The sequence below is a fragment of the Pithys albifrons genome, chromosome 21 (assembly GCF_047495875.1).
Source record: "Pithys albifrons albifrons isolate INPA30051 chromosome 21, PitAlb_v1, whole genome shotgun sequence".
NCBI lineage: Eukaryota > Metazoa > Chordata > Aves > Passeriformes > Thamnophilidae > Pithys > Pithys albifrons.
Genome location: NC_092478.1, coordinates 2,451,080 through 2,477,691, shown reverse-complemented (window position 1 = coordinate 2,477,691; position 26,612 = coordinate 2,451,080). Strand labels below are relative to the sequence as shown.

Sequence of the window (26,612 nt, the reverse complement as noted above, 5' to 3'; positions counted from 1 at the left end):
GAAATGGATTTGAGGTTTACAAAAGTGAAGCACAAGGAGGAGAGAAAGATCAATACATAACTCACTGAGGATTTGGCCCATGTATTTCTGGTTTTTCAAGGCAGGTGCTGTGAGGCTGCTGTTCCTGCCTCTCCCTGTGGCTCCTGGGCTACCTGTGAGCTGTGTCCTTGTCCTTCTCCAGAGCTGCCCTGGGCTGGTGCAAACCTTTGGGGAGCTGCTCTGTGATTAGGAATTTGCATTGCAAGCAGCAAGTGGCAGCAATCCTAAACACAGCACAAAAATATGGGATTAAAGCCCAAAGCACCTCATTACAGACATGCCCGTCCTACAACAGGGATGAACTCCTGGAATAGATACACAGACACTCAGGTATATGTGAAAAACTCAATCATTTCAGAGTCAGTGAAGCCCAGACAGCCTCCAACCACCTCATCTTCCACCAGTTTGTAAACAGCAGGTTCAGCAGAGCCCCAAAACTGTGAGATAAAGAAAGGATAAGGGCTGTAACAAATATGGAAAATCCAACTGCATCACCACAGCAGCTCTTCAGCAGCTGCTTCTTGTTTTGCTGTTACCTCCAGGTAAGACTTTCAACTCCAGCTTGCTTATATAAATGAAATATAAGGCAGTAAAGAATCAGTCTCTGCCACCTGCTATCCCAGCTCCTACCAAACTCCTGTGGAATGCTGCACGTAGAGATGCAGGCAGGAAAACCCCAGGGGTGGAAAGAATCCAAACACACAAAATAAAGGCAGGTGCTTCAGGCTGTGTGCCTTTATACATCACTTTCCAAGAGGAGGAAAACTTCACCATTAGTTTTTTTTTTGCTTTATTTCTTCTCCTCCACTGTGCCCACCTGCTTGTTAAATTATGAATTTAAAGGCTCAGTGTTTTCCCAAGTGCTCTGAGGGAAGCTGGGCTTTCTTGCAGGCTCAGAGCTCCCCTCCACCACAGGCACTGAACAGCACAGAGCTGCAGGCTGAAATGCAAACCTCCTCCTTTCCTGTACCCCTCACTTGCCTTCCTTTGCCATGAAAATCTGCCAGCTACGTTCAGGGAAGGATAAAAAAACCCCAGATAATCAGGCAAATTATGAGAGGGAGATTTTCAAAAGAACAAAGCACCTAATTCTGCCTTCCAAGCAGCTGAAGAAGAGGCTTTGCAGCTGAGCTCAAGGCCAAGTGGGTGATACACATTTTCCCCAAAACTGGCAAAAGTTCCTGTAAAAATCACTTCATTGTTCAGCCAAGGGGAAAAACCCAAAACCCAACCCCACAAACAAAAGCAAGCAGTAAAACAGCTTAAAGCATTGCAACACTCAGGACATGCAAACCCTATTTCTTAAAAGCTCTGATTTCACTGCAGCTCATTCCTGGAGCTCAGTCCAAGCTCAGCTCACATCTGGCCCCTGCAGTGAATTGGTGGCACGGGAGGCCCCTGCAATGAGCTGAATGAACCAATTCCCAGCAGCACTGGGAGAAAACTCAGCTTTCCCACCCCAGAGGTGGCTAAACTCAGCCTTCTGAGATGGGACACATGAACTACATGAAGTCAGAGATGGTGGAATTTACAGGGAACTGATAAAGAGAAGTAGGAAGTGGCAGTAAAATTACACTGTGCTTGTCCCTTCATCACAACAGTTCTTCAAACAGGTTTTTTGCTGTTCTATCAGCCCTGTTCTCCTCCCTGAAACCCTTTTCCTCAGCTTACTGACATGCTCCCCATCTCCAAAGACCTTTCTGAAGCATAAAAGCAGGATCTCTGACATCCCTTCTCCTTGCTGCAGCCTCCTGGTTTGGACCACCAGCAGCCTGGCCCTGACATTAAAGCTTTGTGTCACCTCCTGCAAGCACAGAGCCCCTTCCTCCCCAGCAGAGCATCAACAGGCTGGTTTGGAGATCCCTGGATGAACCTGAAATCCTCACATTCCTCAGTGCAGGGTCTTCCCAACACCTGCTGAAATTGCTGTGCATTTCCAAGCTCGCAGCTCACACTCTGCTTTGCAATAATTCTCATCACCTTCCCAGCAGGTATCTCATGTATTTCACATCCTGAGGAGCTCTAGGCACAAAGATTTTATTATTTACTGCTATGGCTGAAAGTAATAAATATCTGATTTGACACAGTAAAGTGAAATTGCTTTATGCAGCCTCTGACCAAGTGTGCCTTCCCTCTCCTCCTCTCCCCACAGCAGGACTCCAAGCTCCAGTTTCTTATCTGTAATGAGGAGGTAATCTGGAATCAAGATTACCTGCTGGACCACATGGGATGTTAAACATTATATTAAACACTTAACCTGCTGTTGTGGGCTGCATTAAAGAACTGTACACAGTCACTGGTCACCTGAACACCAGCACTGCACTTGCTGTCAGACAAGGGCTGTGATAACCAAACTATTATCAGCAGCATTTGCTACCAGAGTATCTTGACTCAGGTGTTTTATTATTAAAGTTTAAGCTGTTCAGGAAAAATTCTTTTCTATTATAGGTGATAAACTGGAAGTTTGTGTCTGAATGTGCTACTGAACCTCAAACCTGATCCCCTGTTCTGTTAATAACAGCACCCAACACAAACCCACAGCCAAAACTGCAAGTCATCAGATGCAGTTTGCACGTGCACAGAATACAAGAAAAAATAAAGAACAGCACACCTGCAGAAACTGTCCTACAGGATCTGGAGAAACACATGCAAAGGAGCAATTAAAAAAATCTAGAAAATAAATCAAAGTGATACTGAAAACCAAGGAGAGATCATCAGAAAGCCACGGGCAGCTCTAGAAATATCAATCATTTGTTTAGAGTTCATGTTGCAGATCTGCCATGCAATTATTTTACCACAAACCATTAAAAATAAAAAACCTCTTATGAAAAAAACAATAAATCAAAGGACTGACTTGCAAAAACTGACAGGAGTCTACAAAAAGAAAAGAAAGCACTTACAGGAAAAGTCTTAATTATTGGAGATGAAACTTTTAACATCTCCATTTGATTAAAACAGCAGGGATTTCACATTCAGTCTCCATAAAGTGATTTTCTCATTGTTTTGTTCAGGTTTCAGTTCCACACACACAGGTGCTGGGCTGGAGGGTGTTTGTTGACTCCAGCTGAGCAGAAGCTCAACACCCACCACTGAGGAGGCACAGTGGGGCTGGCAAGTCCTGAGGCTGCCAGGGAGAGAGAGGTAATGAAGAGAGAATCCTTCCTCATGCAGCATTTTTATGGAGCTTTAACTCCTTTGGCTCCTCATCACACTGTTTATTCACGCTCTGTGTAACTGCTGTGACCAGAACACTCTGGGCTTGGAACCATCACAGGTTTTGCTGGTCCAACACTGAAACCCATTAATTAACAACTAATTAAAGAGCTGACATTTTCAGTGTGTGTGGAATTCTCTGCATTGTAATGAAAGTTGCAGATCTTACTAGACAGCTGGGAAGGAACCAGCAGTAAAACTATTTCCCCAATCACATCTTCCAAGGCTGTAAAATCTCTCAAGAAACACCCTGAGCTTGGTCATTGCCCCATCTTGTGGGCTCAGGCAGGACAGATGATGTTCCTCCTTTGAATTGAGAGCACAGGAGCACAAAATGCTTCATATTCTTCCCATATGTCCTCCTGCCATGCCCTAAATCCAACTCCACCTGTTCAATTCTCACCATGGGCAGCAGCATCAGGACTGGGGCATGATGTTTGTGCTACAATTGATTTCAAGCCCCAAAATTGAAACACTAAATTTGTGAACTGACAAAAGTTTGTCCTACCAGTCCATTAAATGATGCATTAACCTTGTCCTTCTTTACAGAATATGTGGAATGTGCTAAAGCTCTGGCAGAACAAGGTCAGTTGGGTGCTACAAACACTGCTCAGCATGAGAGGCCAAAGACCTCAAAGGCTGTTTTGAGCCCTCACTCTTTGCTCAGAGTTGCTGCCTGTGACATCTGAGAAATTATGACAAAGCACTTGCCAAGGTGGCAGCTGGAAGAAAACAAACCTCTAACACTTTTTTTGCATGACACCAATAGCACCTTAGTTGTTCCTTGCTAGGAAACAGCAGCTCCTTTGTGCCTCACTTCTCTTTCACTAATGTGAAATGAGGGAGAGGATTGAAAAATTAACTGCTCATCCATCTGCCTTTGGGGGAAAAGTAGTGAAGTTTCAAAATTTAGGACTTATTTTATTCTAAAAAGTGAAGATACACTTTCCTCCTAAGTAAAGACATAGAGCTAAAACTGCAGCAGCTGAAATGGCAGCAACCAAGACAAGAATTACAGAGAGATTTGTCTGAGGTCTCCACCCCTCCAAAAGGTCATTCCTTAATGTGCTAAAGTGATAAAAACAGACACAGTGGGGTTTTGAAAGAGATAATTTTAATTTATGTGTAATCACAACAGTGTAACTGTTCCCACTTCTCAGCATCTTCAGACAGAAAGCCACGTTGTGTCTACAAACACAGTCCCCAAGCTGATGGGTTTTGCTGGATTTCTTCTTCCTCAGACCAGGTGTTTGCAGCCTCAGCACCTCTAACAAAGCAGCAGGGTTAGAGAAATCAGTCACCACCCCAATGAAAACTGTTCATGCAGGAGATACCATCAGAAAACCTTTGCTCACCACCACTCAATCTGCCGGTAATTCCAGCAAGTTTTGGTTGGTTTCATCACATGATATCTTCAGGTAAATGGATACATTTCTGGCAGAAAAAGACTTTCAGCCCTTTGCTCTACAGAGCTGTCAGCAAAACTGCAGGGCAGGAAACAGCTGCTCCTACACATTTTTTGGCCTAGAACTTCATTAACTGTATATTTAGAGCTAAGAATATACAGAAATATCATAGAATAGAATCATAGAAATGATTGGGTTGGAAAAAACCTCTGAGATCACCAAGTCCAACCCTTGATCCAACCCCACTGTGATCACCAGCCCAGGGCACGGAGTGCCCTGGGCTGGTGATCACAGTGGGGTTGGATCAAGACAGGGTGGATTCTCACAGTAGGGTTGGATCAAGACAGGGTGGATTCTCACAGTAGGGTTGGATCAAGACAGGGTGGATTCTCACAGTAGGGTTGGATCAAGATGTGGTGGATTCTCACAGTAGGGTTGGATCAAGATGTGCCACATCCATAGAATCACAGAATGGATTGGGTTGGAAAAGACCTCCGAGATCATCAAGTCCAACCCTTGGTCCAACTCCAGTCCCTTTACCAGATCATGGCACTCAGTGCCACGGCCAAGCTCAGCTGAAAAACCTCCAGGGATGGGGAATCCACCCCCTCTCTGGGCAGCCCATTCCAATCCCTGAGCACTCTCTCTGCAAAGAAGTTTTTTCTGCTCTCCAACTTCAATTTTCCCTGGCAGAGCTTGAGCCCATCGTGCCCCCTTGTCCTATTGCTGAGTGCCTGGGAGAAGAGACCAACCCCTACCTGGCTGGAACTTCCCTTCAGGGGGTTCCAGACAGTGCTGAGGTCACCTCTGAGCCTCCTCTTCTCCAGGCTAAACACCCCCAGCTCCCTCAGCCTCTCCCCACAGCACTTGTGCTCCAGTCCCTTCACCAGCCTCGTTGCTCTTCTCTGGACTTGCTCCAGCACCTCCTTGGATTGCAGCCAAAAAAAATCACATTAAACTAAGACCACACTAAGTATTTAACTCACCTAAGAGACTCTCCTGCTCTGCTGTCCCACACTGCCTTCCACAGGACTTGGGAGGAGCTGGAACATCAATGGGTAAACATCAGTAACAACCAGCACAGGGCAACAGAGACCTGCAAGCTGAGTATCAGGAACTATCAGGCTTTAAATTGGAAAGAGATGAGGAAAAGCAGATTGAGCCATGCTTTGGACTGACAAAATACACTTCTCAAGTTCCTTACATCTTATGAACCTCATTTATTCTCAGTTTGGATTTTACCTGGTACAAGGCTCTGTGTTCCACTGAAATTCACCTCTTACCTTCAGATTTGGGCCACCCCAGAAGAGCAACCTGCTCCCATCCTGTAATGTCAATCTACGTGGAAAGCCCAGGCCCTGTAGATAGAGTGGAACAGATGGACATGAAACTTGGTTAAGTAATTCTAGAGCACTTTTCACAGACAGCAAACATAACCACAAGTTGCCTGATCAGCTTGAGAAGAGATTTCTGTAGCTCAAACTGCACGTGTGGAGCTGTTTGTCAGACAATGAGGAGGTTTATCGTCAGTTCTCGCATCTGACGGCACTTCCTATTCAGGGTTATCATCATCAACAGCCAGCAGCTTCTGCATTTAATTCCTTAACACAGCAGTTGTTTCATCTTTAACCAACACTGTACAACGTTCCTTTGTGTGTAAGAGGCATTAAGTCTGTAACTTGTGGGTACACAAAGCAAATTAAATAAAACCTCATGAAAACTGATTTAAAGATGTAATTGTTACTGGTTATTCCTGACTAACAATGCTGCATTGTATCATTAGCATTAAGTAAACGCCTGGGACTTGTGTGCTTTAGTACAAAGAAAACTGTAACTTACTCTTTATTTCAAGACATCTTTCTGCTGTGGGAATAAAAGCAGAAGTATTATTAGGACACTCTTCAGCAGTAATTTTAAATTACAAGTATACAGTAAATTTATACAGGAAAAAAAAATAAAACCCAACACAAAAACCAGACCCTCACGACCAACACTCTACTTGCAGTTTCTGTTGCTAATAATCACCGAAATATTTATACCAGACAAGTTTTTGGTAGTCAACAATCCTCTTTAAATTCAGGCACAAGATTTAAAACCACCTAAATTTAGAATTGTATATAAATGCAGCTTATGAAACTGCGTTTACCATTAGGTCAATTTTCAAACTGAAACTGCAGACAGTCAACTTAAATGTTCACTGGATAGAAAGGGCCTGGCACGTGGACCAACCCAAAAGAGAGGCCCGTTTGCTAAACAGCGCCATGAAAGGCCATGGAGGGCAGTGAAGGCCGAGCACAGCCCAGCAGCGCGTGATTCCCCTCACCGAGCCCTCCTCACTTACCGGGACGGCGTTTCCTCAGCCCTGCCGTGTTCCGGGCCCCGGCCCGGCCCGGTGTCCCTCCATGGCGGCCTGAGGGGCCACGCGCGCCGCCCTCGCGCTCCCCCCAGCCCTGCAATGGTGCGGCCCGGCCCGCGCGGCCCAGGAAGGCACGGCGGCCGCCACCATTGCCGAGCGCGGGGGGGGAGAGGCTTCTCTTCAGCCTGCTCAGTGATAAGGGCGCCACGATCTACACGCCGAGCCGCCGCGTGCCCAGCCGGTCCCGGTCTAGACCACCATTCCGGTCCCGGTCCCGGTTCAGGCCCCGGTCGCGGCCCTCGCGACCCGCGGAACAACCACCCTCAGCCAAGGCGCGGAGTGAAAGGGCGGCCTTACCCCACGCGGTCCCTTATAAAGGCTTGGGACGTACCACTCCTCGGCAAGGGGGGGCGGGCCGTGCCATTGCTCCAGCCAGGCGGGGGTGCCCTGAGGGCACGTGTGTGGCTGGAGGGACTGGAGGGATGGAGGGACTGGAGGGGATGGAGGGACTGGAGGGGATGGAGGGACTGGAGGGGATGGAGGGACTGGAGGGATGGAGAGACTGGAGGGATGGAGAGACTGGAGGGATGGAGAGACTGGAGGGATGGAGGGGATGGAGGGACTGGAGGGGATGGAGGGACTGGAGGGTTGGAGGGACTGGAGGGGATGGAGGGACTGGAGGGATGGAGAGACTGGAGGGATGGAGGGACTGGAGGGGATGGAGGGACTGGAGGGATGGAGGGATGGAGGGACTGGAGGGATGGAGGGACTGGAGGGGATGGAGGGACTGGAGGGATGGAGGGACTGGAGGGTTGGAGGGACTGGAGGGGATGGAGGGACTGGAGGGTTGGAGGGACTGGAGGGATGGAGGGACTGGAGGGACTGGAGGGATGGAGAGACTGGAGGGGATGGAGGGACTGGAGGGTTGGAGGGACTGGAGGGATGGAGGGACTGGAGGGATGGAGGGACTGGAGGGGATGGAGGGACTGGAGGGGATGGAGGGGATGGAGGGGATGGAGGGGATGGAGGGACTGGAGGGACTGGAGAGACTGGAGGGATGGAGGGACTGGAGGGGATGGAGGGACTGGAGGGACTGGAGGGATGGAGGGATGGAGGGACTGGAGGGGAAGGCAGGGCAGGAGCGGGGTGGCCTTGGCTGGGCACGGGGCAGGGCCAGGCTCTGTTTCCTCAGTGTAAAGCACAGGATTCGTGTTTCACACAGATTCTGGTTATCTTTTCTTGACTGGGAGTATAAAGCCATTCATTATGGTACATCAGCATTAAAATAATCACTCATGCAAACCCATAAATTAATTAAAATATCAAAGCTATTTATCAAAATCTAAAGGTTTTTTTTCTTGCCTTGGTGGCTGCCATTTCAGCTGATGCAGTTTTAGCTCTGTTTACTTAGAAGGAAAGTGTATCCTCACTTTTTTAGAATGAATTAAGGTGGTTTAGAAGAGCTTTTATTCAGAACAGAGCAGCTGGTTAAATAAATGTTCCATTCTCCTGCTGCTTTGCCATCCTAGACTGAAAACAAGCAGGCTTTGCTTTCCTTGTGCCTGTCAAACACATCCCATTGTCTTAGAAACAAACACAAAAGCACCTCCAATTTAAAGTCTATCAATGCCATGTGTTCATTCTGCCTGAACTATTTATCAAAAATACACCCCTACAGAACAGCAAAATGTTCCTGCAAGGACTAGTGTGGTCCTGCAACTAAAATTCAGGGTAGTTTTTCCTCTGAGACAAAGATCCTCCAACAAGAGCCAGAGCCAACGTTCCTGCCATTTTCATTTTAGTAAAACACAAAGGTATCTCAGTGTAAGAACATTAATTTCTGCATCAAATTCCTGTGATTAATATCTGGGAGTTCAGGGAAAAATCAAGAACATGTTAAGTTAAGCACAAAGAAGAGGACTTAGAACAAAACTCTCTTTGCAATCTCGAAGTCAAACAGAATTAAATTAAAATGTTGAGGAAGATTCATGGTAATTTTTAATTCTCAAATCCCAGCAGTTCTGGTTCAGGGAACCAAGGAAGACCAAAGTTGAAAGAATTCCTGATACCAGCAAACACTTTTCAAGGTTTCTTTCTACATCATTAAAATGCAGAACCAGAAAAATACTGAATTACAAACCCCTCTCTGTAGGTCCCTTCCACAGTAAACCTCTATTTTTCTGGCAGCAAAGCCACCATGGCCTCACTGACACACATAAATACAACAGACATGACTAACAGAGGCATTTTTAAGGCATATTTATGACAACCTGGAAGGCAGAACTGCTGTTAAAGGTGCCTCTTCCTCACACACAGGCCTGTGTGTGATTGATTTCTGTTCTTGATTTCACACATCCATTAGCTCAGATCTTTAATATCAGATTCTCTATTGCCCTTCCCAGTCAAATTTGTCCTTCACCAGGCTCAAGTTATGAATATTTACAGTGCAACACAGTGGGGCACAACCAGCTGCTGATGTTAAAACATGCAGAATAATCCTGACTTCACAGACCAGGGGTGTGGGATTCCCAACTCCCATCTCCTCTCAGGAAAAGGAAAGGTCATCATGGATTCAAAGCAGTAACACAACACAGAAAGTTTTACTGGCAAAAGGACATTGGTTCAATGAACTTCATGAGGATCTTCAGCAGTGGGTATGGTGTGGGTGTGATTCTCTTGGAAAGCTTTGGGAGGGCTATTAAGGAAAGCACAAATGAGTTATTACAGTGATCAGACATTGCAGTCGTTTACTCTCAACAGTACTTTTATGAAACATTTATATACTCAATAATTAAATATAAAATCAAGGATGAGTGTCACAAACAAAGGAAATAATAAGGCTTGAAGCCTGGTCTGCCCCCAGATTGCCCTTCTAGTCACTGTACCTTTCATTTTATCTTCCATTTTACATGCTATTCTTACACATAATAAAGCAGTAAGAAAAGTTAATTGCAGATTCCTTGCTGAAACCTCAAACCTACTTCAACTTAGTAAAAAAACAGGGAAAAAAAGAGAAAACATTTGCTTGTTAAAAAGCAGGAATTGTAAGAGATACTCAGACATTTTGGACTGACAAAACCAAGGAAACAGGGACAATGCAAACAAATTTTCAGACAATGTTTTTGCTACCTGTTGTTTACCTGAATGTGATGGGCTGCATTATTCCTCACTTAGAATTACTGGCAACCAAAACAAATGCCACAGGCAACAAGAAAAAAATGGCAGTTGCACACTGGTCAAAACCCTTTTCCTACCCAGGGAGGGAAAATGTGCAGGTAAAAAAGGTGAATGTAACAAGTCAACCATGTCCACAGCCACATGTACTATACAGGAAGAACATTCAAAAATACTGACATGAGACAGTGATTCTATAGTTTTCCTTTTCTCTCTCAGTTATATATATATATATAGATAGATAAACAGCACACAGGAGAACACCACTGGAGCTTTCACCGTGGCCAACAGCAAAATCCTCACAAATATAAAAATTTATGCTTTCCAACTGTGCTCCAAAACATAACCCAGGTGAAACGAAAGAAATATTATTTCTCATCATGTAACAACAACAAAAAGCAAACCCTTACACAATTCTCAAACACCCAACTTTGCAGTCCTGAACATCTCACTCCCTTCTATAGCAGAACGTGGTATCACCAAAATGAATGAGCAGAATTCCTTGAGAGTGGTGACACCACTGGGATGTGCCAGGAAATTTAACTGCACTACAATGTTTGAATTGGAGTTACATTCAGTATTTTGGAGGAAGGGAATGTGATAATCCCTTCATGCTTTATCCTTGCTGGCTGCCCACCCAGGGAGCATTTCTGTTATGACTTCAAGAGGAAAGGAAAGGTGTTGGCAAGAGCCAGAAGGGCACAGCAATGATGTCCATCCATCATGAGATGCCCTGTTCTTTGGATGAAGTGTGTAAAACATTTTCTTAGAAGCCTCCATGATGAAAACATTAAGAACAAAAAGGTATCCTTAAAAATACAGAGCATTTCTGCCACTTCTTTGAAGTTCAAAGCTCAGGGTAAAGTGTTTTGCTAAAATTAACTCCAGGTTTGCTGTAATAAACATGTATGACAATGCCCTACACAGCACAGGGCCAGCCACAGACTCCAGACAAATGTGATTGCTTTAAGTTTCAAGTGGTTTATGCACCTCTTTTTGTATAAAAGGAATAGAGACACTTCTGCAGCCTTCACTGCAGAGTCTTTGCCAGTGTCCAGCTTTAGGGCAAAGGGAATCTTGCCCCACTGCAGAGTCCCAGGCTGAGGCTCAGGATGGCAAACCAGTCATGAGTCAGAGTCTGAGCCAGAGCTGCTCTCTCGACTGATCTCGATCTGTAGAGATGGTAAATGATCCAACCGACTCTTTTTTTGCCTGGATTGTTCTTTTTCCTTAATGAGGGCGCCCCAAACCCGCTGGAGCTCTGAATCCTCTTCCTCTGGAGAAGCCACAGAGTTTTCAGGTTTATCTGAAGTCTTTTCTTGTGTCTTCGGAGCAGCCCCTAATCGGGTCCATAAATTCCCTGATCACATGAAAAAGAAACATAATTTGTTAAAAACCTGGACAAAGTCAAGGCATCAAGTCTTAAATTCACTGCATCTCTTCAAACCCCTTGTACTCTTCTCCCACTTTAATGTTTGCCATGGTTTGAATATGCTTTGAAGCAGGAGTTGAAATTAAACAACAGAAGGCTCAGGGCAGTCGTGTTCACTGTCTGGGACTCCCTGAAGGGAAGTTCCAGCCAGGTGGGGGTTGGTCTCTTCTCCCAGGCACTCAGCAATAGGACAAGGGGGGCTCAAGCTCTGCCAGGGGAAATTGAAGTTGGAGAGCAGAAAAAATTCTTTGCAGAGAGAGTGCTCAGGCATTGGAATGGGCTGCCCAGAGAGGGGGTGGATTCCCCATCCCTGGAGGTTTTTAACCTGAGCTTGGCCGTGGCACTGAGTGCCATGATCTGGTAAAGGGACTGGAGTTGGACCAAGGGTTGGACTTGATGATCTTGGAGGGCTTTTCCAACCCAATCCATTCTGTGATTCAATGGATGTGGCACTGAGGGAGAATCCACCCTGTCTTGATCCAACCCCACTGTGATCACCAGCCCAGGGCACTCTGTGCCCTGGGCTGGTGATCACAGTGGGGTTGGATCAAGGGTTGGACTTGATGATCTCGGAGGTCTTTTCCAACCCAATCCATTCTGTGATTCTGTGATTCACTCTTGCCCATTTGCAGAGAATTCTACACAAAGCCCTGAAGTGCCACTGCATTCATTACTCATTTCAGTGCCCTGTTTTGACCACAGTTTTACAGTAATCCCCAACTCTTCAGCATCCCTATATAAAACCACTGCTCATAAAAATTCCCAGCTCCCACCTGTACATCTTTAGATTTCAAAGCTCTGACCAAACACCTGCTGATTTATCTTGAATTTCACTCAGCTGAACCTCCTCCATGCCTTTCTGCTGAAATTTCCCTTACACTCCAGAATGAAAGGAATTGCATTATGACATTTCCTCCACAGAACTAACCTGGTTTCTTCTCTCTGGTGTCAGAGTAGAGGCCTTTCACATCTTGTTTGGGGATTCCTAACCTGCTGTGCACATCTGAGATTGGTTCCCGACGAGGAGCAGAGGTGCTGCTTGGAGGTTTCATTTCTGGAGAATGTGGCCTTTTTCCCAGTCTTTGTCGCACATCTAGGGATGATTCCAGTGATTAAAATGACACAAAGATCATGTTGCATTTACTCCAGCTCAGCCAGCTGCTTTTCTGTTGCTCACAATTTGGAACTAAACAGATTCTGTGTATTTATCTTTTCTGCTGTCTTTTCATTTAAATCTTTGATAATCAGATTTCAGTCCTGGCAATGGCTCCAACACAATTTATCCAGATTTCATTTCATTTTTGGCAATAAATTTGACACAATGTTTTCAGGTTGTGCTCTGTCCAGAAGATCAGAAAACCAAGTTACTCCATAGCCTGCTGCACTTCTGCTTTAGCAGCACAGCATGGGATAAAATTCCATGAAAATAGGTGTGCATGCAGTGATTCTTTTCAGATTTCTTTAGAATTCTGTTTGATATTTTGCAGAATAAAATGAAAACCAGAGTATCAGAATTCTAAATATATTGATACTTGGCCTTTGATCTGAATTTTGCATTCTGAAGTTTGTCTGGTTTTTGGCCAGATGTTCCTTGTCTTCCAAGGGGGGTTCACACAAAAATATGAAGGCAAAGGGAATTATAGGACTTATGTGCCAACTTGTCAGAGGTCCAAAATAGGCAGGAGGGGTAAAATATCCCAACATAACTTAAGACATTACATTGATGTAAAAATGTATCTTTCCAGTCAGATAATCCTCTGAATATTACATGTGTCAGAGGAGTTGAAATTACACATACTTGAGTCAAAACCCAGTCAATTAAGCTCAGAAATAAGGCCTGCCAATTGAAAAAGCATCCATATCCATGTAATACATGTTCTTTCACATAAATGTGGTGTTTCACACCTGATTTTGTGCATGGCCTTCCCAGTGTGCTGTTTGAGAGAACTGTACACCATTCCTGCCTCAAGGACTGAGCAAATCAAAAAGGACAAACAGACAGAGCCAAAGAAAATGGATAAAAATAAACATCACTAAATAAGCTTTCACTAAAATGGCACTTCATTTTTCCCCAAACCAATCCCCAACTCAATGTCTTAGAGTGGAAAAACTGTGTGAGTGCAGAGTTTATTTCCAGAGGAGCAAAGATGTGAAATGAACTTATGAAGGAGTCTGAAGTTACCTGATTTTACAGTGCAGTTTGGCTGGCGAGGCCCAGGGTTATTCTGACGTTTCTCTTCTAACAGTAGTCTCACATCTGCAACTTTCTCTAAGGATCCTTTGCTGCCAATCCTGTTTTTGATGTTACTGCTGGCTATGCTATCTGCTCGCATGGAATTCCTAAAAAAATAATAGATTTAATGCCCCTGAAATGAAATTTAGCAGTTCTTAAATCTCCTTGTATGTAAAAGAACCTCACAGGAAACAATAATATCAGGATTTTTCTGCTGAGAAACAGAGGTAAAAACATTGTGTGTTCCAGTCAGAATCCTGAATTTAGCAATAATCCCATTAATACCTCAGTATGCATTTCAAGGCAGGTATTGAGTTTGTCTCCTTAAGGCTGTGCCTCTGGGTGAAAATTCAGAACAGATAAGCAGCCTCAAAATTGGCCTTGACATTATAATGAAGTATAATCATAAGGGACACATTAAAGTTATTTCAATAATATACAATATATGCAGTTTTTGTTAATAAGCCCATAATGAATGTAAATCCCTTGTCATCAACACTTACAGGTTAGAGAAGAGGAAGGAGTGAAGAGAAAACAGAAAAGTTATTTCTTCCTGGCTTAGCTATGAAATGCATGAAGTTAATTATGGCTGTTTGCATAAATTTCTATTGATTCTCTTTTGAGTCTCATTATTATCCATAAGCAGAATTCAGAGACCTGCCCAAGAAGCTGTATTTAAAAACATGCTAGTTTTATCACAAGCCTGTTTCTGTAACACTTTTTAAAACACCTACTACAAAATTACATTAAGAATTAACAACGTATCTCCAACAGTTTGTCCTCAAGCTTTGACAGCTCCATCACTAATTAAAACCTGGAATGCCTTAAAGAACATGGCATTTTTACCTGATATTTTTCAGTTGTGACTCCACCTCATCTGCATACATTGTCATTTTCATGCTTTTCTTGGGAGAGGGCGTGGATATCATTTTCAGTTCAAGGTCATAGTCCATCTCGTCAGAGTCGGAGCCGCTGGAGCGCCGGGCCGCGCTTCGCTCCCGCGCCTGCCGGAACGCCTGCAGCTCGTCACGGTACTCCACCACCACCCTGCCATCTTCATCCATATCCTGCTCCTCCTCCTCCTCCTCTTCCTCCTCAATAGGCTCCTCAGGAACATTTACTAAGCCTGTAGGGAAGCAGAGTCATTCTGATGAACCGAGTTTTATCAGCCATATAAAGGACTTCAAAACCAAGACAAAGGAACGCCCCAGCTCGCTGTAATTAATGAGCCCTTAGAAATAAGTCTTTGTAGTTCTCTAAAGAGAGTGAATAGTTTGCAAAATATTCAAATTGGAAGAAAACTGCCACAGGACAAAGATGCCCCTGGTGCTCAGTACCTGAGAGACTCAAGTAAACAATTTTCGGCGGCGAGAAAGGACTTCACCAATAAGCTTATGAAGTTTATAGTGAAGACCCTTTACTACACAAAGCACACAGTTTATATGGGGTTAGGACTACAGCTTATTGGCTAAAAGAGTTACACACCACCACGCCAGATACTTCAACTGGTTAAAGCCTATCTCTCACAAGTCCCATGTTTATATTATTTATCCTGGCTGTTTTCCTGCACCTACAGAGTCCTGTGAATTCCTATTATGTGAATTCTTAGGGAGTAACCACCTCCCTACCAGCCAGCAGCAGCTGAGCTCTTTGCTGCTTCTGGCTGACAGCTGAGTCTCACAGGGTTTTTCTACAGATCTGAATGGCTCACTTTTGATTTTACTGTAACAACAAGAGACCTGTCCAAGTTATGAAGTACAGCTGCCTCTTGTAGAAGGTGCAGTTCTTACTTTCTGAACTAAGCACAGCAATTCCTGTGATCTTGCAGGGCTTAATGAGTCAACAGCTGGCTCTGCAATAATCCTTTCAAAGCCTGTAAGCAGTAATGCCAAAAAGAATGCATGTATCTTTATGGTGAATTCATCACAGACACTGACTTAAATATAAACTTGAATTAATCATCAGCAGTGTGCAGGCATCTTCTCAGAAAGCAGGACTTTACCTGCACATAAAATCTTCCAGGAGATTTGATACATCCATGGCTGTATCTTAGCCAGGCCAATCATATGAAAATGTGACACTGTACTTGTCTCATGTCAGATTTTTATAGAATTATACCTCTGCCTTAGGGAGTTGATGAAGATATTCAAGCCTAATTAATAGAATTTTCTAATCTTTACTGTTCTATGTCTAGACCTTGCTTTTTAAAGCAAAACAACTGACTTAGCAAGTACAACAAACTGCCCAACAAACCTCTACCAAGTTTGAAAAGTCATCAGATCTTTTCCCCCTTGATGCTGTAAGTCCCCATGTCCTAAACTTGTAAAAGAAAAATATCACACCAAGAGCAGCAGCTATTTAAGTAAGTGTAGAGTCTCTCAGTTGTTTCCTGCACTCTTAAATGTAATTCAGATTTATTTTCTTTTTAGAGAACTTGCACACACCAGAGGGGAAGGATGAGGTGCTCAAGGCCCTGTGCAGCCACCCCCAGCCAGCTGTGTCCCTGCAGGGCTGTCCCACTCCAGCAGTTACCTGAGTGACGGTGTTTATAGGGAGGAGTCAGACCAACATCATCCCCAATCAGGGTCCTTTTCTTTATCACATCCCGATGGATCCGACGGGAATGGTACCTTCGTTTCCTGGAAAACCACACAAAGAATGACATTCCTGTCACAGAAAATGAGCTGCACTGAGTCCTGGATTAAGGACATGCAATTACCACCTACTTTGACAGCAGACATGTCTTTATGTCAGAAATCTGTTCTGAATGTTTTGAATACAAACATTCCATATTTTCATGAGAAAATACTCCCCTTGCAAATTGAAAATCACATTTATTTACACATAAGAAGCATCTACATAAACTGAACTGAAAGAAAACCCACGAAATAAAAACTCTTTTAAGAGTATCTTGTCCAATTACCTGTACCATTCCCATTGCTCTGTCCAACACTCACCAAGAGTTGCTGAGAATTCCTTTCATGCCTCCATAATTGGGATTTCCATATTTCATGTAGTACTGGCTCCGCCTTGCAGCTCCCAGCTCTTTTTTGTCATCTGAAAAAAACATAAATTAGAGGAATTTTTCCCATCTTACAACATCTCTTGCAACACAGCATAAAAGTAAATAACCACCCCAACACAGAGGGTGAAAGTAAGACTGAGTATGTCTTACAAATCAGGGTTACTTCACCCTCCTCCATGAAGGATTCAGTTTTGCTGACACCTCTGAAATTTCCCCGACTAGCACAGTTTTATTTGTGTCTAGAAACTTAAGTCCAGGGAGATGGAGTTTCTACATGTCAGCTTAACAAGAGCATTACATCCCACTGTCACTGCTGGAGGCTCTACTTACCTTACTCATCACCTTTCTTTTCTTTATGGATGTGTCACTTCGTGCACGGTCCAGAAATTTTACGGATTTTCATTTTACTCATAAATATAATTTAATATTTCAACTGTATTTAGTAATAATTTCCATTAATCCCTTATTGCCATCTCAAATTATATCCATATTTATAAAATATGAAATTTACCTCTGTGGAAAAGGGCATCATGGAACCTCTTCCATGGTATTGGGAAGAATGCCCTGAGCCCAAGGTAAGACTTTCAGTATAATTTTCATCTCTAATTCACACAAGAAATGGGGATATATTGCAAAATCTTAATACCTAATGATGAGCAGAAAACTAACACTTTTGCAAATAAAAAGTAAGTACCCTGAGTCATTAATTAGTCAACAAATAAAACCACCACAAGCAATGAATTCACTGTGCTTGTTAAGCTGGTCATTTACCTTTAGTAGCAAATCTCATGAATAGCTTGTTTCCTTTAGCCAGTTTATTGGCAGGGCGAAGGTCATTACGCAGGAGAGAATCCTCTTCTACTTGGGAGAGGGCATCCAACTTGTGGGGCAAAAAAGGTATTTTGGACTCAAGAATAAAATTACTGTTGAACGAAAATGGATTGCTTGCAGAGAAGCAATCAACTCATTATTCAATTCAGCTACTTTTCAAATTATGTTCAAAGTGAATTTTTAATGCAAACTGCCCTGAAAATTTAAAACATTTCCTTCTTTTACCTCATAACATTATCTCAGATCATTAAATCCAGTAATTGCCAAGTGACATTGTATTACTTAATGAAATGCAGAAAATAAATAGCACAACGTGGACACTGATAAAAAGTGATTTTTGTTTTGCTTGTTTCATATCTAAGTGGGTTTACTACCAGGTCTCATGCCCTCACACTATGACTAAAAAGCTTCCATTTTCATTTATAGCTGCTTTACAGAAACTAAAATTCAGACTTCCATGATGCATGAGTGTTTACTGAGCCATTCCTAAAGAAAATACTAATCACAACTATTATATACTCAGCCAGTGAAGATTAAATTACTTACAGGACATCAATTTGTATGCTGATTCCCACAGATCTATGGACAGCCCAAATCCCATTTGTCTCTTTAAGCACTGCCTTCACTGCTGGAAGGTCATTGCCTTCCATCATTGTTCTTTCATTGCCTCCTCTCAGCAGAAAAGAGCAGCCAGACTTGCTCTTACACACTGGGAGCCCCATCACCCTCCAAAATCCACTTCCACAAAACACTCTTCCATTGGGATGATCACCAACAGCACACTCACACTTCTTCTCATGCCCCATCTAATTTACTTGGATAATTGTGAATTGCAAATAGAAATGGATGACCCTACAAGGCTGTGAAAACTTTGCACCAGTGAGAGCAAAACTTCCCTGACAGTGTTTGCAGTTCCCTTCAGGACTGACCTCCACGTCACTTGGATTGTCATCCTCCACCTCCCCTTCTTCTGTCTCATCATCAGAGCTTTCCTCCTGTTTTTCTAAGAAAAATGATGGGGAAAACCAAACAAACTCCATTTTAGTGTGTCAGTCCCATTTGATGGATTGCCTGCATTCCCTGAAATCACCCTCAAGATGTTTCCCTTTCTCCTAAAGAATAATCAAACCAGCAAATGCTCTGGAAATGAGAAGCACAGAAAGAGTGACCCAGAGAGCCCCAGTGCAGGTAACTGCCTGCAGCACATGAGGATTATTCATTGAATTCTTTGAAAGCAGTTAAATTGCAATGCATTTTCAGGGTATGGCAGAGATAAGCAAGGCCAAGATGCTAAAAGGCACATAAAAGCCTTTTTCCTTCAGTCCCCCTTTAAAATGCCACAAGTACCTACAAACAGCCAATACTAACACTGTGAAACAGGCTATGAATCAAAAGCTTAGAGGTTTTAGAGAGACAGTAGCAGAAAAGGAAAAAAAAAGAATCTTAGTGACTTAATTTTGAAATGACATAATTAAAAGAAGAGTGCACACTTCCAGAACTACTAAAATTGTGAGATACTTGTGCAGAATTTGTGGGGATCTTTTTAGCTCAGAGTAAGAAAATTCATACTGTGTTGTTAGCTTGGGGTTTCTTTAAGTCCTCAGGAAAAAAAAGTTAAAAAAAAGTAATGAATATGGACAGCTATCAACACATACCAATATCATTTGCAAAGATCTCACAGTACTTCACAGACATCAGACTAAAAAAACCCCTCTTTTATATTTATTTTATCTTAAATCTCATCCAAGAATAGACTTGAAAGAGTCTGAAAATAGAGAGCAGCAGCTGTTCAAAAGATCCTGAAAATATTGCTGAGTGAAAAGAGTAAAACACAATTACCCAAACTGAAACCAAAGAGAGAATGAAGGTAAACAAATTACCCAAATTCAAACCTGAATAATTAACTTTCATCAGGGACAGTATTCATGCACTTTTTTCCTCCACAAATTAGAAGCTCCTCATGCTTCTCACAGTAAAGAGTATTCTCTTGCTTCCCTAAATGTTTAAACAGCCCTCAGATTCCTATCTAAAAAAGGAATGTAACCAAGCCAGGTTACTCCAATGTATCTGGATGCATCTCACACCTTGGGATGTAATTGAACAGTCTGGACTTTATCTCCAGATGAGCAGGACTAATTTAGATGACAGTTTTTATTTTCAGATGTGGTGTGATGATAATGTAATATGCAATCCATAGCAAACAAGATTAAATATATATATTCATGCTCCATGTAAGCAACATAATGTCTCATCTCCCTAAAACTTCACAGCAAGTCTTTAACAAGCATTATCAACATTTACCCAAAAATTAAGTCAGATGGATGTTTGAGGAGCCACTGCATTGTGGAGAAAACAAGAAAAGAGGAGGGAGTTATAAGGATTCATGAGTTTAACAAAGCCCTAAACCCCAAACTTTCCAGGCAAGGCTTTTGGTAGCACTGCAGATTAGGTCATATATAATATATGTAAGCAAAATCTGTGGGAGAGTCAATAAATTCATCTCATTTTGCTTTGGAACCACAGCAGTTTACCAACTACCCAAGAGCAAAACACTCCTCAGGTAGCAAAAGGTTGATTTCAACTCAGACACACAAAAGTAAAACTAAATTTACAGCTAAGGCATTCAGGCACCAGATTTATCACAACATTGAGATGTATTTTTGCTGCTTTGCTCTTTTATAATCAACCTTTAGGTGCTTCTTTCTTAAAAGTGTAATGGCCAAATTTAGAGATGATCCATATGATGGTGAAGTGATGCACTGTCGTGTTGGTGGGAAGGATGGTGGTGTATCCAAAAAGGAATCAACTGTGGCATTTCAAAAATAGGGCTTTTCCTCACACCTGCTTTTTCCACACTCAGAATCCCTCCTTTCACTGCCTTTGTGTGCACATCACACAGATTTATTTCCATGCAGTATCTATAAATACCAGCTCTGAGTGTGACCCTGCATCTCACACATTCAGTATTGACTGAATTACTGCTTTTGGTCCAGCTCCAACCCACCTTTTAAGAAGCAGCTTCTTCAAAAGGTTTCCAAGATGAAAGCCTTTTTTAAAGTGGCAGAATACATTTACCTGAAACTATATGATAGAAGCTCCTTCAGTAATTCAGATTATGCAGCACCCCAGCACAAGTTTAAAGTTTCATTGCTTTAAGGAGATGATGTCTACAAATGCAGATCTCAATCTACCTTTCTTGGCTTTTTCAGCTGTCTTCTCTTCATTGTTTTCTCTGATCTTTGTTTTCTCCTGATCAGGCAAGGAACTCATATTTATCAGAGCCCGTGTTGCTGTTACTTCATCAAGCCAGACCACATTACCTGTGACAGTTACAAACACAAAGCCACAATGCAGTTTGTGTATTTAGGCAGCCACAGTCCCAGCCTGACTGCAGGGAAAGTGCTGAGAGAAATTCAGGAATGCTGTCACATGGGGACATGACAGACAAGGCAGCAGAGACACCTCTTGCAGGGAAAGTCATACTCTTTAACGTGCTGGACAACACACAGTTTTCAGCAGATTACAAAACACAACAACTGAGGAAAACCAAAGTCACTGAAATGCACAACCATAAATATTAGAGGCTTCCTGAGCACAGAAATCAGGGTACTGACAGGGTCAGGGTATTCATGAGTGTGTTACCACATAAATGTGATTAAGGAAACAGCAGGAGGAAGGGATTTAAGCCTTCATTTTTTTCCCTTTGGCGACTTAACAGAACCTTGGACTTTACTGTGGAATTCTGTAAATCTTTTCCAAAAAGCAGGAAAATAAGAGAGATTGCTCAAGGCCTTTGCAGATCATCATGTACACAGGTTAACAGTGATTCAGTATGTGCCTTGCATGTGTCTTAAGTATCAGCAGATGCTACTAAAATATAACTTATTAGGCCAATTAAAAGCATTTCATAGATGCTGAACTGAAAGAGTTAAAATGCTTAGAAAAAGGAATTGAATGGAAGTTTTCTGCACAGATGCCCTTGGTGTAAATACATCAACAAATGTCACTCACTGCTCTGCTGTTAAGCAGAGTGAAAACTATACAGAGACCCAAAATATAAGATTCTCTTCAATTACTCAAACAGACAAGTCTCCTCCTTCAGGGCACAAAACCATCCCAACCTGCCCAACTGCACAGCTCAATCACCTTCTCTCAGATATCATTTATGTCAAAATGGAAGCAGCAGGTGATTTTAGACCTTTTCTCAGTAAGCTGCAAGTTATTCTATGCTGTCTCTTCCCAATAATAAATACTTTTTCAGATACTGAGCTTGATTTTCACCAAGTTATTAATTCTTTCCTTCTTTATCTTTTCTCACTAAGGCAGACAGGGAAACTGAGACACCCAAAGATCTGTGACTTTGAAAGGCACTGAGACATCTGAAGTACAGCCATGATCAGTATTAAAAAACCCAGTAACAATCACAAATACTCTGTTTACTTACATGATGTGTCATCCAACCACTCGATATGAGCAGGGGGATACTCTTTGAAATAGGCAAAGATGTCCTGTGTACTCATCTCATCCACTCCACAAATGTAAATTGTGTCTAGTCTCACTTTAGGGATTGCTGTGAAGAGGAAGAGAGACAAAACTGGTACTTAATAAGAGTTTCTGTATAAGTAACATATGACTTTACAAAGCAAAACATTTTAAATAAGTTAAAGAGAAGCTAATTGATGTTTGATGTACCATTCTAACTGTGATAACTTGATTTATTCCTCCACTGAGAATCAGAAGAGGTTACATCACAAGCATTGGTAGATGCAGGGATTGCAAAGCAACCAAACTGCCTTGAAAAGGTATTTTTCTCTCTGAATCCTGCCAAAGTGCTATCATTAAGCACTGGAGAGCCAGAACACTAATGAAGCAGTGCACATAACACTTCCACATCTATCACCTGCTGGAGAGCTGTAACAAGGCACAGCTTAGCAGGTCCAAGCTGCCAGCTGGAAAAAATCCTTAAGAACTAACTGGGTGCCAAAAGCACCAATCTGTTGTGCACATATTGGCTGATCTGCCTGTATTCCAACAAGCCATCAATGCAGCCTCACTGAGTACAGCAGAGTCTGATCTCCCTGTGCACAGGACGTGGAGTCCTCCACATGTACACACACAGTGCTCCAGGGCTGGTCTTCCACAGAATTTAAAAATTCTTAAAGCAGCACTGATCCAAAAGATAAATCCTGGACATGCAGCAGCACTAAGTGCTGTTGCCAAGTGTTATGGGTTCACCCAGGTGGGCCTAAATTTGGGCTCTGAAGTTTGGACTAGGCTGAAGCTGTCAGCTGACTTGAGCTGGGCTGAGCTGACAGCTGACCTCTTCTAGCCAGTAATTTTGTATTCCATACCACATTATGGCATCATCTCCAGGGAAGTAGGAACCAGTGTGGGAGTGGTTAAGGCAGTCACTTCTCAGCCTCCTCTTGGGAGGACACACGATGCTGTCCCAGGGGGGATGGAGAGGACCAGGCCCACCACTGGTTCACAGGGTACCTCAGGAAAGTAAAATGTGTTCTGGGTCTCTCCTTTCTGCTTGGGTTTGTCTCCCTGGGGAATAAGCTTCTTCTTAAGTAATGTGTAGTTAAGACAGTAGAATTTGTGTGTTCGTTCAGAAGTTGAGGTGGGGAACTGGACTTTGTTGTTGTTGCAGACTCGTGTGAGTGTATATTTGTACTGTGTGAGTGTATATTTGTACTCTCTTCTAATTGTCTCTTTCTTTCTGTGAAAAATATATGTAGATTTAGTATAAATGCAGTTTGAAGTGTTTTTTTTCTTTCCCCTCTCTTTTCCTCCCTTTCCCTGGTGTTAGGAGGGAGGCTTTTCTCTCTGTGCTTGGGGGGGTTGGCAGTTGCTTATCTCAAACCAAGACACCAAGTGGTAAATAAGGCAGCAAAAAGCGTCCTCTTCTTCCTAGGGTTGGTAAAACAACTGCAAACTGCCAAGTAGGTTAAAACTAATGACATTAAAATGAAAAGGTGGAAAACCCCCAAAATTATTTCCTTTGGCAAAACCTCTGGGAGTGCAGGAAATACAGGATAAATGAAGTAAAGAACCTGTGAGGAAGTAAACAAAGGGATCTGTTCTCCTTGACTGCTGGATGAACTCGTACCTTTCTTCATCATGTCCCGATCCAGCGCCACGTTCCTTTGGGCAAGATTCACTTCAGCTCGGAAATGAAAGCGTTTGGCTCTTTGTTCCTTCTTCTCTATTGCTTCCTGCAAAATGCAAAAAAGTGGCATCCAAAACAGGACTCACAGCAGCACTCTCGACAAATTGCACTTTAAAATCCACCAGCCAGCAACAACCTGAGGTAAAAATCGCATTAATTCTGAAAAGACCTGTGAGTTTCAAAGTGTAGAAGTAACTCATCAAAACATTCCCATGCCACAGAATGGTTTTAATAGTTGTTTTCCCAGCAACACAATGGGAATCAAGATGGGAAAACAAGGTAACAAATGTAAAAAGATTATGCTCATCAAAAGAAAAAAAGCTCTTTTAAAAGAAGCATTTCCACCAAAAGGAAAATTCATCTTTTAACATTATGGAGTTTTTTCCCTCTCTGTTTTTTTCAACATATACAAAAATGCAAACTTGTCTCTCTGAGCATGAGTTTAACACTAAGTTTAACATTAATTTAACAGGTGGCTATAGAAATTTTATTTAGACTGGCAACTCAGAGGCTTTTCATGCAGCTCATGAGCAACAGCCCGTGTGGATCTTGTGCAATTTTGGAAACTCACTGAGAAGCTCCTTGTTCTACAGATTTTATTAGGGAGCATTCTGGGTTTTGGATCTTAGTAACAGTCAGATTTGGAACACAAACTGTGATTCATGCCAGCTATCTGAGCAGTTTGTGCATGTTGGGAAAGACAGAACTGAAAAGGTTCCTTCCTTTCAGCAGCTACAACGAGACTGTGTTCAAGAGCCATAGCACAAAAATTACCTTGGAGGTCACATCAATTCCAGTAATGAAACTTCCAGCTTTGTTTTCATATCTCCTACTGGTGTCCTGAAACAAAGCAAAATGGTGAGGAAACCTCAAGGAACACTGAAAGCAACACTTTTGTTACACTGAAAAAACCCTGAAAATACAAGAAATACATCCTCTTTCCCCTGACCCAAGCTACATCCCTAGATGAAGACAGGCACATAAGCAAGAGCTTTCTCTGATGTCAGTGAAAGTAAAAGGACATGAACTGAACTAAACTTCCTTTACTGTAAGGACTCTTTGACAAAATTTAGTTTCTATGTCAGCCACTGCCAAGATTTTTATTTACTCTCTCTCAGCAATACAGGGGAAGTCATCAAATACCTTCTCTAAATTAGACTTTCACAATTCTGGTTTGGGGTATGATTTCCTTGTAAAACATGAACAGATTTAGTGATGACACCCAACCCCTGAAGTGTCACTTTGCAGCTTTTAGTCTCAAAAAGTCAGAACACCAAGCCACATCCACAATTAAACATGTTAACTTTTTATTCTTACCATTACTTCTAACCCAACTTCCAAATAAGATAAAACATTACTGGATAAAAATGGAGAATGATGAGGGGGGAAAAACCACAGGTTTGCCATCCATCAGTCAGGACTGCTGAATTCAGAGGTGTATTAAATCCCACAGCCTCTGGACCAGCAACCCAATTCTGTCCCCTTCCCTTGCTGGCATTTGCGAAAATGGCACCTCTTCACTCTGGCACCCTCAGGACCATCACCTGGCAAAGGTTTGTGGAGCTTTTTCAGGAGTAAACGTGTTCCTTACACTTGTGCTGCAAGAATAATTTTGGCTAAAGGAGCTTTCTTAGGTGCAAGTCAGTCTCAGTTTGGAAACACCAAAGAACACCCAATTGTTTTAGTAAGAGCATCAAAGTTTGCCAAATGTTTATAGTTACTAGAAAAAGCAAAGCAAAACAAACACTGTTTTTAAAATTAGAAAGATGTACTGTCTGAGGTCGACTCGGGGAGCAGGAGGAAGCGCCGCAGGACGCTGTCCCAAGCCGCATGTTGGGGACAAGCACGTTGTAGACCAGATCAGTTTCTAAAGCCATTTCCAACAAGTTCTGAGAGCAAAGGACTACTTAGGATTTTAGAACAGTGACCCATTTTTAGTTATTAATCCTAATCCTGCTAAAACTTGGGTAGAAACAATTCGGAAGAATGAAAAAGGGAACAAAAAACCTGCCAAACTAGAAAGGAAACAGCTCGCACTGAGCAGAGCCCACGGTCGAGCTCAGCTGCAGGTGTTGCCCTCACTCTCCCACCCACTCACCCCAAAGCCTGCCCTGCACCTTCATCCCTTCCTTCCCACGCACATCCCGCTCGCCTCCTCCCAGGGCTCTCCCACTGGGACACCCCAAATCCCGCCGTGCCCGATGCCATCCCCAAAATGCCCTCCCCTCACAGGCCGCTCAGCCCCGGGGGCTGCTCCCACTCCCCGCCCGGTCCCGCCGCGTCCCCCCTGCCCGCCCCTCACCGGGATGAGCTCCCGCAGCGAGCGCCGCACGGGGATGGTCTCCAGCTCGCCCTCCTCCACCTCCATGGGCTCGGGCTCCGCTCCGCGCGGATCGGCCGCGCTCGCCTCCGCCTTCACCGAGATCCGCAGGCCGCGCACGGCCGCCATGGCTGCGCCGGGCCGGGCCCGCCCTCCGCGGCCAGCGAGACGAGCGCGGCGGGCACAGAGCGGCGGGGCGGGCACCGAGAGAGGGAGCGGCCCCGAGCGCCGGGCGGGCGGAGCGCAGCGGGGCGGGCACCGAGAGCCGGGCGGGCCCCGAGAGAGGGAGCGGCCCCGAGCGCGGGGCGGGCACCGAGAGCCGGGCGGGCCCCGAGAGAGGGAGCGGCCCCGAGCGCGGGGCGGGCACCGAGAGCCGGGCGGGCCCCGAGAGCCGGGCGGGCGGAGCGCAGT

General features: G+C 43.6%; 1 protein-coding gene, 1 long non-coding RNA gene and 2 other non-coding genes across 4 annotated transcripts; all 4 read right to left on the bottom strand.

The window, feature by feature from the left end:
• Nucleotides 1-4,354: 4,354 nt before the first annotated feature.
• Nucleotides 4,355-7,348, bottom strand: LOC139681497 (uncharacterized). Its single transcript, XR_011699530.1, has 5 exons — nucleotides 7,000-7,348; nucleotides 6,498-6,521; nucleotides 5,942-6,016; nucleotides 5,645-5,701; nucleotides 4,355-4,519 (listed from the first exon to the last, which is right to left on the bottom strand). It is a non-coding gene; the product is annotated as an uncharacterized lncRNA (long non-coding RNA).
• LOC139681779 (small nucleolar RNA SNORD65) lies at nucleotides 4,587-4,659 on the bottom strand. The gene has a single exon (XR_011699556.1). It is a non-coding gene; the product is annotated as a small nucleolar RNA SNORD65 (small nucleolar RNA).
• Nucleotides 6,160-6,234, bottom strand: LOC139681775 (small nucleolar RNA SNORD49). The gene has a single exon (XR_011699552.1). It is a non-coding gene; the product is annotated as a small nucleolar RNA SNORD49 (small nucleolar RNA).
• A 1,641-nt stretch (nucleotides 7,349-8,989) lies between the features above and the next one.
• Nucleotides 8,990-26,412, bottom strand: NCBP3 (nuclear cap binding subunit 3). The gene is made up of 13 exons (XM_071575067.1): nucleotides 26,184-26,412; nucleotides 24,656-24,721; nucleotides 23,822-23,927; nucleotides 22,154-22,279; nucleotides 20,901-21,029; nucleotides 18,639-18,712; nucleotides 17,650-17,758; nucleotides 16,811-16,910; nucleotides 16,386-16,492; nucleotides 14,700-14,979; nucleotides 13,803-13,960; nucleotides 12,549-12,713; nucleotides 8,990-11,548 (listed from the first exon to the last, which is right to left on the bottom strand). The coding sequence occupies exons 1-13, from the start codon at nucleotides 26,328-26,330 to the stop codon at nucleotides 11,313-11,315; spliced, it is 1,803 nt and encodes a 600-aa protein (XP_071431168.1). The 5' UTR covers nucleotides 26,331-26,412; the 3' UTR covers nucleotides 8,990-11,312.
• Nucleotides 26,413-26,612: the final 200 nt, after the last annotated feature.

Excerpts from the sequence above, each read along its gene's own strand:
- NCBP3 (XM_071575067.1), bottom strand. The coding sequence starts at position 26,330 with ATGGCGGCCGTGCGCGGCCTGCGGATCTCGGTGAAGGCGGAGGCGAGC. Across the intron at positions 22,280-23,821 it reads TCGGGACATGATGAAGAAAG|CAATCCCTAAAGTGAGACTA; the intron begins GTACGAGTTCAT and ends TCCTCTTCACAG. Across the intron at positions 13,961-14,699 it reads TCACAACTGAAAAATATCAG|GAATTCCATGCGAGCAGATA; the intron begins GTAAAAATGCCA and ends TTATTTTTTTAG.